Below are 12,361 nucleotides of genomic sequence, written 5' to 3'. Positions count from 1 at the left end.
TGTTTAATGTCAGCATCCCTGGTGGTCTAGGGTACTAAAAGGTTTAATGCCACCATCCCTGGTGGTCTAGGGTACTAAAAGATTTAATGCCAGCAACCCTGGTGACTTAGGGTAGTAAAGGGCTTATGTTAGCATCCCAGTCAGTCTGTTACTAAAAGTTTTATTGCCAACATTCCTGGTGGTCTAGGGTAGTGAAAGGTTTATGCCACCATCCCGGGTGGTCTAGGGTACTAAAAGATTTAATGCCAGCAACCCTGCTGGTCTAGGGTACTAAAAGGTTTAATGCCACCATCCCTGGTGGTCTAGGGTACTAAAAGGTTTAATGCCACCAAATCTGGTGGTCTAGGTTACTAAAAGGTTTAATGCCAGCAACCCTGGTGGTCTAGGGTACTAAAAGATTTAATGCCAGCAACCCTGGTGACTTATGGTAGTATAGGGCTTATGTTAGCATGCCTGTCAGTCTGTTACTAAAAGGTTTATTGCCAACATTCCTGGTGGTCTAGGGTGGTGAAAGGTTTATGCCACCATCCCTGGTGGTCTAGGGTAGTGAAATATTTAATGCCAGTAACCCTGGTGACTTATGGTAGTAAAGGGCTTATGTTAGCATGCCTGTCAGTCTGTTACTAAAAGGTTTATTGCCAACATTCCTGGTGGTCTAGGGTGGTGAAAGGTTTATGCCACCATCCCTGGTGGTCTAGGGTAGTGAAATATTTAATGCCAGTAACCCTGGTAGCCTTAGGTAGTGATTGTTTAATATCAGCATCCCTGGTGGTCTAGGGTAGGGAAAGGTTTAATACCAACATCCCTGTTGGTCTAAGTTAGTAATGGTTTAATGCCAGCATCCCTGGTGGTCTTGGGTAGTGATGGTTTAATGCCTGCATTTCTGTTGGTCTTGGGTAGTGATGGTTTAATGCCAGCATCCCTGGTGGTCTAAGTTAGTAATGGTTTAATGCCTGCATTTCTCTTGGTCTAGGTTAGTGATGGTTTAATCCCTGGTGGTCTTGGGTAGTAGTTTTTTTATACCAGCATCTTTGGTGGTCTTGGGTAGTAGTGGTTTTATACCAGCTTCCCTGGTGGTCTTGGGTAGTAGTGGTTTTATACCAGCTTCCCTGGTGGTCTTGGGTAGTAGTGGTTTTATACCAGCATCCCTGGTGGTCTTGGGTAGTAGTGGTTTTATACCAGCATCCCTGGTGGTCTTGGGTAGTAGTGGTTTTATACCAGCATCCCTGGTGGTCTTGGGTAGTAGTGGTTTTATACCAGCATCCCTGGTGGTCTTGGGTAGTAGTGGTTTTATACCAGCATCCCTGGTGGTCTTGGGTAGTAGTGGTTTTATACCAGCATCCCTGGTGGTCTTGGGTAGTAGTGGTTTTATACCAGCATCCCTGGTGGTCTTGGGTAGTAGTGGTTTTATACCAGCATCCCTGGTGGTCTTGGGTAGTAGTGGTTTTATACCAGCATCCCTGGTGGTCTTGGGTAGTAGTGGTTTTATACCAGCATCCCTGGTGGTCTTGGGTAGTAGTGGTTTTATACCAGCTTCCCTGGTGATCTAGGGTAGTGAAGGGCTTGATGCCAGCTTTCCTAATAATGTGAGGTGCTGAGGGGGGAACTAATACATGGAGTCCAGTAGATAACTCCCTTCCCTAGTGCTCGTCTATGTGTGCGTTCAGGACAGATAACTGAGAGGACTGAGCATAGGATAGGGGTCTCTATGGGGGAGTAGGGGGATAATCTAACATTCAAGAGTCTTAAAGGGGTACTCCACTGCTCAGCATACGGAACAAACTGTTACGAACACTGGAGCCGCCACCGGCAGCGCAGGACCTCATAGCCCCGCCCCCTCATGATGTCACGCCCCGCCCCCTCAATGCAAGTCTATGGGAGGGGGCGTGACATCCGTCACGCCCCCTCCCATAGACTTGCATTGAGGGGGCGGGGTGTGATGTCACGAGGGAGCGGAGATATAACGTCACAAGCTCCCGGCTCCAGCGTTCGGAGCAGTTTGTTCGCTGAGCAGCGGAGTACCCCTTTAAGGTCAGAAAAACTCAATGAATTATAAAGAAGAATGACGCGACTCTGTGGCAGAAAGGGCGGCACATTAGGGCAGACAGGGCGGCACATTAGGGCAGACAGTGCGGCACATTAGGGCAGACAGCGCGGCACATTAGGGCAGACAGGGCCCACACATTAGGGCAGACAGCGCGGCACATTAGGGCAGACAGCGCGGCACATTAGGGCAGAATTGGTGGCACATTAGGGCAGACAGCGCGGCACATTAGGGCAGACAGCGCGGCACATTAGGGCAGACAGTGCGGCACATTAGGGCAGACAGTGCGGCACATTGGGGTAGACAGTGCGGCACATTAGGGCAGACAGTGCGGCACATTAGGGCAGACAGTGCGGCACATTAGGGCAGACAGTGCGGCACATTAGGGCAGACAGTGTGGCACATTAGGGCAGACAGTGTGGCACATTAGGGCAGACAGCGCGGCACATTAGGGCAGACAGTGCGGCACATTAGGGCAGACAGTGCGGCACATTAGGGCAGACAGTGCGGCACATTAGGGCAGACAGTGCGGCACATTCGGGCAGACAGTGCGGCACATTAGGGCAGACAGTGCGGCACATTAGCGCAGACAGCGCAGGCTTTGTGAGCCCCTCAGAAATCCCATAGTAATCTTATCTTTCCTGTGAGGAGCGCGGAGAATCCTCATTTCTCAGGAATAGATTCCATTGTTGAGGATTTTACAAAGAATCGTCCTGGTGTATAGAAAGGTCTAAAGGGAAGAGATAGGAGGGTGATGTTATTTGTGGTGGAGCAGGAACCGAATCACCCTGCACCCCCATTGTCTGTGATGTCTATCGAAAAATAGTTCATACCTCTATATAATAACATCCAGACAGTGTATAATATCTCTATATAATAACATCCAGTGTATAATACTTCTATATAATAACATCCAGACAGTGTATAATACCTCTATATAATAACACCCAGACAGTGTATAATACCTCTATATAATAACATCCAGGCAGTGTATAATACCTCTATATAATAACATCCAGACAGTGTATGATACCTCTATATATTAACATCCAGGCAGTGTATAATACCTCTATATAATAACATCCAGACAGTGTATAATACCTCTATATAATAACACCCAGACAGTGTATAATACCTCTATATAATAACATCCAGACAGTGTATAATACCTCTATATAATAACATCCAGACAGTGTATAATACCTCTATATAATAACATCCAGACAGTGTATGATACCTCTATATAATAACATCCAGTGTATAATACTTCTATATAATAACATCCAGACAGTGTATAATACCTCTATATAATAACATCCAGGCAGTGTATAATACCTCTATATAATAACATCCAGACAGTGTATAATACCTCTATATAATAACATCCAGACAGTGTATAATACCTCTATATAATAACATCCAGGCAGTGTATAATACCTCTATATAATAACATCCAGACAGTGTATAATACCTCTATATAATAACATCCAGACAGTGTATGATACCTCTATATAATAACATCCAGACAGTGTATAATACCTCTATATAATAACACCCAGACAGTGTATAATACCTCTATATAATAACATCCAGGCAGTGTATAATACCTCTATATAATAACATCCAGGCAGTGTATAATACCTCTATATAATAACATCCAGACAGTGTATGATACCTCTATATAATAACATCCAGACAGTGTATGATACCTCTATATAATAACATCCAGACAGTGTATAATACCTCTATATAATAACATCCAGACAGTGTATAATACCTCTATATAATAACATCCAGACAGTGTATAATACCTCTATATAATAACATCCAGACAGTGTATAATACCTCTATATAATAACATCCAGACAGTGTATAATACCTCTATATAATAACATCCAGACAGTGTATAATACCTCTATATAATAACATCCAGACAGTGTATAATACCTCTATATAATAACATCCAGACAGTGTATAATACCTCTATATAATAATATCCAGACAGTGTATAATACCTCTATATAATAACATCCAGACAGTGTATAATACCTCTATATAATAACATCCAGACAGTGTATAATACCTCTATATAATAACATCCAGACAGTGTATAATACCTCTATATAACATCCATACAGTGTATAATACCTCTATATAACATCCATACAGTGTATAATACCTCTATATAATAACATCCAGACAGTGTATAATACCTCTATATAATAACATCCAGACAGTGTATGATACCTCTATATAACAACATCCAGACAGTGTATGATACCTCTATATAATAACACCCAGGCAGTGTATAATACCTCTATATAATAACATCCAGACAGTGTATGATACCTCTATATAATAACATCCAGACAGTGTATAATACCTCTATATAATAACATTCAGACAGTGTATAATACCTCTATATAACATCCAGACAGTGTATAATACCTCTATATAATAACATCCAGACAGTGTATGATACCTCTATATAATAACATCCAGACAGTGTATAATACCTCTATATAACAACACCCAGACAGTGTATGATACCTCTATATAATAACATCCAGACAGTGTATGATACCTCTATATAATAACATCCAGTGTATAATACCTATATATAATAACATCCAGACAGTGTATAATACCTCTATATAATAACATCCAGACAGTGTATAATACCTCTATATAACAACACCCAGACAGTGTATGATACCTCTATATAATAACATCCAGACAGTGTATGATACCTCTATATAATAACATCCAGACAGTGTATAATACCTCTATATAATAACATCCAGACAGTGTATAATACCTCTATATAATAACATCCAGACAGTGTATGATACCTCTATATAACAACATCCAGACAGTGTATGATACCTCTATATAATAACACCCAGGCAGTGTATGATACCTCTATATAATAACATCCAGACAGTGTATGATACCTCTATATAATAACATCCAGACAGTGTATAATACCTATATATAATAACATCCAGACAGTGTATAATACCTCTATATAATAACATCCAGACAGTGTATAATACCTCTATATAACAACACCCAGACAGTGTATGATACCTCTATATAATAACATCCAGACAGTGTATGATACCTCTATATAATAACATCCAGACAGTGTATAATACCTCTATATAATAACATCCAGGCAGTGTATAATACCTCTATATAATAACATCCAGACAGTGTATGATACCTCTATATAATAACATCCAGGCAGTGTATAATACCTCTATATAATAACATCCAGGCAGTGTATAATACCTCTATATAATAACATCCAGGCAGTGTATAATACCTCTATATAATAACATTCAGACAGTGTATAATACCTCTATATAACATCCAGACAGTGTATAATACCTCTATATAATAACATCCAGACAGTGTATGATACCTCTATATAATAACATCCAGACAGTGTATAATACCTCTATATAACAACACCCAGACAGTGTATGATACCTCTATATAATAACACCCAGACAGTGTATAATACTTCTGTATACTCTCCTCCTCATTAAAATTACAGCACCAAGAACCAAGATAAGTCACGGTATTCTAGAAATCACTGTATTAATAGATATGTTAATGATATGCAAATGATAAAAAACAGGAACAAAATATTAAAAATATCTTAATTAATTCAGTATGGAGTATGAGCACCACACGCAGAAATATACGCACCTGCACCCCTCGGCATGCTATCAGTGAGGATATTAACCCCTTAAGGACGCAGCCCATTTGGGCCTTAAGGACGCAGACAATTTTATTTTTACGTTTTCGTTTTTTCCTCTTCGCCTACAAAAAATCATAACTCTCTTCTATTTTCATCCACAGACTACTATGAGGGCTTATTTTTTGTGCGACCAGTTGTCCGTTGTAATGCCATCACTCACTTTACCATAAAATGTATGGCGCAACCCAAAAAATACTAATTGTGTGGGAAAATTAAAAAGAAAACCGCAATTTTGCTAATTTCGGAAGGTTTCGTTTTCACGCCGTACAATTTACGGTAAAAATGACGTGTGTTCTTTATTCTTTGGGTCAATACGATTAAAATGATACTAATGATAACCTACTTTTCTATTACTGTTGTGCTTAAAAAAAAATCGCAAACTGTTTAACCAAATTAGTACGTTTAAAATCCCCTTAATTTGAGTATTAGTATGAGGGCTCATTTTTTGCGCCATGATCTGTACTTTTTATTGATAATATATTTGCTTATACAAAACTTTTAATACTTTAAAAAAAAATTGGGGGGAATAAAATGTTATAAAAAAAAGCAGCTATTTTGGAGTTATAGTTTGGATTTTTACGCACGCGGTGATACCTAATATGTATATAAAACATTTTTCTTTACACTTTTTGGGGGTGAAATAGGGAAAATGGGACAATTTACATTTTTATTGGTGGAGGTTTTTTTTTCACATTTTTTTTTACTTTTTTTTAAACTTTTTTTTACTTTTATTTTTACACTTTAATAGTCATTTGATTGCTAATACTGTTCAGTGTTATGTATAGGACATAGCACTGATCAGTGTTATCGGTCATCATCTGCTCTGGTCTGCTCGATCGCAGACCAGAGCAGAAGACCCATGGAAGGCAGCGGAGGCAGGTGAGGGGACCTCCGTCTGCCGTTCTGGAAGATCGGATCGCCGCGGCAGCGCTGTGGGCGATCCGATCAAACATATTAGTGTCCGCAATGCTGCAGATGCCGTCATCTGTATTGATCACGGCATCTGAGGGGTTAATGGCGGACATCCGCGCGATCGCGGATGTCCGCCATTACGGGCGGGTCCCGGGCTGCTATCAGCAGCCGGGACCTGCCGCGCATGACGTGAGCACCCTTCCAATGCCTACGGTTATGCATAGGGCGTAAATGTACGTCCAGGTGCGTTAAGTACCAGCTCACCAGGACGTACATTTATGTCCTGCGTTGTTAAGGGGTTAATGGTTGTCTGAGGAATGTTCTGCCACGCTGAATGCACTGGGACACACACATCATCAAGATCCACTACTGGCTGCTCCCTGGGCACTTACCGACCAATCATGTGCTGAATAGGAGATGCTGCAGGCCACGGTCGTACCTTTAGGCCACGCTGGCTGCCCACAGTGATACGAACAACACGTGGCCTGGTATTGAGGTGGTGTAAAAACATCTTCCGAAACACGTCGGAGAAATGGCCATACCACTGGATCCACCACCAAATCTGTGTAATGCCAAGTTGTTAGTGTACCTGGAATGAAGACTACTGTACATTATACCACCCCACACCGGGGAGTAGGAACTGTGTGACGTTCCATCATTAAAGGGGTACTCTGTGTTTTATTTTTTATTTTTCCTTTCTTTAATCAACTGGTGCCAGAAAGTTAAACAGATTTGTAAATCACTTCTATTAAAAAAAAAATCTTAATCCTTCCAGTACTTATTAGCCGCTGAATACTACAGAGGAAATGATTTTCTTTTTGGAACACAGAGCTCTCTGCTGACATCACAAGCACAGTGCTCTCTGCTGACATCTCTGTCCATTTTAGGAACTGTCCAGAGCAGCGTATGTTTGCTATGGGGATTTTCTCCTACTCTGGACAGTTTCTAAAATGGACAGAGATGTCAGCAGAGAGCACTGTGGTCGTGATGTCAGCAGAGAGCTCTGTGGGCCAAAAAGAAAAGAATTTCCTCTCTAGTATTCAGCAGCTAATAAGTACTGGAAGGATTAAGATTTTTTTTTTAATAGAAGTCATTTACAAATCTGTTTAACTTTCTGGCACCAGTTGATTTAAAAAAAAAAAAAAGTACCCCTTTAATTAAGGCATCTTCGTGGCATTGCCCACGTGGTCTCCAGACCCATCTTTAGCTATTATAGTTGGACTCGCCAAAGAGGATGTACCTCCGTTGCCATATTGCTCTGCACCATGATAGCCCTGGTGGTCTGAGGTCAGTGGGACCTGTAGCTGGCCTGCAAGCACCTTCTGATGGTTTGTGTAGACCAGTGTTTCCCATCTGGGGTTACTCCAGCCATTGCAAAACTACAACTCCCAGCATGCCCGGACAGCCGAAGGCTGTCCGGGCATGCTGGGGGTTGTAGTTTTGCAACGGCTGGAGGCACCTGGTTGGGAAACACCAACTGTTTAAAGCTCTTTTAGATCTGATGATCCATTTATCCTGGTAGATAGTGTATGGTGCTTCTGTATAGCAGTGTACTATATAGAGGCGGGTCGTACTGTTTCTGCAGGGCCTTTAGGGAATGGGGGTCCCATCTACTATGGGATTGGGGGGGACACTCCCATTTGATGCACTGCAGGAGCTCCTCAACAGCAGCAAACCTTCATCCGTCGAATGGGAGGAATGCGCCATGTTGTCTACTACCACCAGAGCAGGGTAGGATGTTCCATGTTATTGTACACCTACTTATAATATTTAAAGGGGTATTCCAGGAAAAAACTTTTATATATATATATATATATATATATATATATATATATATATATATATCAACTGGCTCCAGAAAGTCAAACAGATTTGTAAATGACTTCTATTAAAAAATCTTAATCCTTCCAATAATTATCAGCTGCTGAAGTTGAGTTGTTCTTTTCTGTCTGGCAACAGTGCTCTCTGCTGACACCTCTGCTTATCTCGGGAACTGCACAGAGTAGGAGAGGTTTGCTATGGGGATTTGCTTCTACTCTGGACAGTTCCCAAGACAGGTGTCATCAGAGAGCACTTAGACGGAAAAGAACAACTCAACTTCAGCAGCTTATAAGTACTGAAAGGATTAAGATTATTATTATTTTTTTTTTTATAGAAGTAATTTACAAATCTCTTTAACTTTCTGGAGCCAGTGGATTATATATATATATATATATATATATATATATATATATATATGTTGTTTTTTTCCTGGATAACCCCATTAACAGTATGCCCCCTCCCCTTCATGTCGTTGACCGCTTCTGTCCCTTTAGGCTTATCAGCGAGGTCGGAGAGCTGACGGAATCGGTGGAGTTCCTGAAGCAGAAGCTGGAGGAGGCGGAGCAGTCCCTCAGGAACCTGGAGGACACCAGGATGTCCCTGGAGAAAGACATAGCCAACAAGGCCAACACTCTCTTCATCGACCGGGAAAAGTGCATGACCCACCGCACCCGGTACCCCGAGGTCTTGAAGCTGACTGGATTTCAGTAAAGTCAATTTATCATTATTTTCTCAGCGTTATCTGCGTGAATAAAGAGGAATCGGTAATGCTGTTGGTGTTCTCTTAATCAAGACCACTAGGGGTCCCCATACCATCCAGAACTTAATCCTGTCCGGCTGCAACATTATCTTTGTCCCAAGCTGAAGCACAGGCAGGGACAAAGTCCAGGAAGTGAGGGGGCGGGACTAGAACTCCTCTGTGCTCACTCCTGTCCTATCAGACTGCAGCACGGAAACAGAGAGGAGGGGGTTACAGAGCAGCCTGCAGTGATTGGATGAAGACACCCAGCACAGCAGACTCAGGGAGGAAGTGAATGCATGATGAGTGAGGGCGGGCTCAGTGCTTGCCTCGGACACGCCCCTTCCTGAGCAGTGGATGTCAGAATGAGTGAGCAGCAGAATAGAGGGATTTGTGAGCCAAATACAGAAACTAGACTAGACTCAGGCATCTGCATGACCGGGTAAGTAACATATAGAAGCATTATAGTTTTCTGTGAGATGACAGGTACGCTTTAAGGCAGTGTTTCCCAACCAGTGTGCCTCCAGCTGTTGCAAAACTACAACTCCCAGCATGCCCGGACAGCCTGTGGCTGTCCGGGCATGCTGGGAGTTGTAGTTTTGCAACAGTTGGAAAAGAAAACTATGAGATAGTGCTGCCCATAGCAACCAGTCACCACTAGGGCTGTCCGGGCATGATGAGTTTTAGTTTTGCAACAGCTGGAGGCACCTTGGTAAGGAAATACTACTGTATACAGAACAGAGAATGGCAGCCAAATTAATATGGACAAAAAGGGAGACAGCGTCTGATCCTTAAGGGTATTAATGGTCCATAGATGAAGCTTTGTGAAAATGTATCCGGCTCGTGGTCCCCACAACGTAGTGAAGGTCACTCTCTGTGGCTGGAGGAAAAGCAATGTAGTCTCCAATTAAAAATGTACCGTCCTGTGTGATTAGAGAAGTTATAAATGTTTATTGTCGGTAATAAAGGAAATTGTAGCGTTAGTGATATTAGGATGCATGCTGCGGTTTGTACCTTACTAATACATTGTAGAATATTGATCTGTCTTATAGTCAGTAGGGGGCAGGACATTCCACTTTTATTGGGCCGGGTAGGTTACACAATGAAATTAGGGGTACAGGATGATAACACTTGGGGTACAGGATGATAACACTTGGGGTACAGGATGATGACACTTGGGGTACAGGATGATGACACTTGGGGTACAGGATGATAACACTTGGGGTAAAGGATGATGACACTTGGGGTACAGGATGATAACACTTGGGGTACAGGATAATGACACTTGGGGTACAGGATAATGACACTTGGGGTACAGGATGATAACACTTGGGGTACAGGATGATGACACTTGGGGTACAGGATGATAACACTTGGGGTAAAGGATGATGACACTTGGGGTACAGGATGATGACACTTGGGGTAAAGGATGATGACACTTGGGGTACAGGATGATGACACTTGGGGTACAGGATGATAACACTTGGGGTACAGGATGATAACACTTGGTACAGGATAATAACACTTGGGGTACAGGATAATAACACTTGGGGTACAGGATGATGACACTTGGGGTACAGGATGATAACACTTGGGGTACAGGATGATAACATTTGGGGTCGAGGATGATAACACTCGGGGTACAGGATAATAACACTTGGGGTACAGGATAACACTTGGGGTACAGGATAATAACACTCGGGTACAGGATGATAACACTCAGGGTACAGGATGATAACACTTGGGGTACAGGATAATGACACTTGGGGTACAGGATAATAACACTTGGGGTCGAGGTTGATAACACTTGGGGTACAGAATGATAACACTTGGGGTACAGGATGATAACACTTGGGGTACAGGATAATGACACTTGGGGTACAGGATGATAACACTTGGGGTACAGGATAATAACACTTGGGGTACAGGATGATAACACTTGGGGTACAGGATAATGACACTTGGGGTACATGATGATAACACTTGGGGTACAGGATGATAACACTTGGGGTACAGGATGATAATACTTGGGGTACAGGATAATAACACTTGGGGTCGAGGATGATAACACTTGGGGTACAGGATGATAACACTTGGGGTACAGGATGATAACACTTGGGGTACAGGATAATGACACTTGGGGTACAGGATGATAACACTTGGGGTACAGGATAATAACACTTGGGGTACAGGATGATAACACTTGGGGTACAGGATAACACTTGGGGTACAGGATAATAACACTTGGGCTACAGGATGATAACACTTGGGGTACAGGATGATAACACTTGGGGTACAGGATAATGACACTTGGGGTACAGGATGATAACACTTGGGGTACAGGACACTGACACTTGGGGTACAGGATGATAACACTTGGGGTACAGGATGATAACACTTGGGGTACAGGATAATAACACTTGGGGTACAGGATGATAACACTTGGGGTACAGGATGATGACACTTGGGGTACAGGATGATGACACTTGGGGTACAGGATAATAACACTTGGGGTACAGGATGATGACACTTGGGGTACAGGATGATAACACTTGGGGTACAGGATAATAACACTTGGGGTACAGGATGATAACACTTGGGGTACAGGATGATGACACTTGGGGTACAGGATGATAACACTTGGGGTACAGGATGATAACACTTGGGGTACAGGATAATAACGCTTGGGGTACAGGATGATTACGCTTGGGGTACAGGATGATGACACTTGGGGTACAGGATGATAACACTTGGGGTACAGGATGATAACACTTGGGGTACAGGATGATGACACTTGAGGTACAGGATGATGACACTTGGAGTACAGGATAATAACACTTGGGGTACAGGATGATGACACTTGGGGTACAGGATGATAACACTTGGGGTACAGGATGATGACACTTGGGGTACAGGATGATAACACTTGGGGTACAGGATGATGAAACTTGGGGTACAGGGTAATGACACTTGGGGTACAGGATGATGACACTTGGGGTACAGGATAATAACACTTGGGGTACAGGATGATAACACTTGGGGTACATGATAATAACACTTGGGGTACAGGATGATG

At 42.4% G+C, this 12,361-nt stretch overlaps 1 protein-coding gene across 1 annotated transcript in view; it reads left to right on the top strand.

The window, feature by feature from the left end:
- The window catches only part of TEKT4 (tektin 4), a 73,884-nt gene extending 64,570 nt beyond the window's left edge, over window positions 1–9,314 (top strand). The window contains exon 6 of the mRNA XM_056536842.1: window positions 9,041–9,314. Within this exon, the coding sequence (XP_056392817.1) occupies window positions 9,041–9,257 (217 nt within the window). The 3' untranslated portion in view covers window positions 9,258–9,314. The remainder of the gene's footprint in view (window positions 1–9,040) is intronic.
- Window positions 9,315–12,361: the final 3,047 nt, after the last annotated feature.

The sequence above is a fragment of the Hyla sarda genome, chromosome 8, assembly GCF_029499605.1.
Source record: "Hyla sarda isolate aHylSar1 chromosome 8, aHylSar1.hap1, whole genome shotgun sequence".
Lineage (NCBI taxonomy): Eukaryota > Metazoa > Chordata > Amphibia > Anura > Hylidae > Hyla > Hyla sarda.
This window is presented reverse-complemented; position numbering and strand designations above follow the sequence as displayed.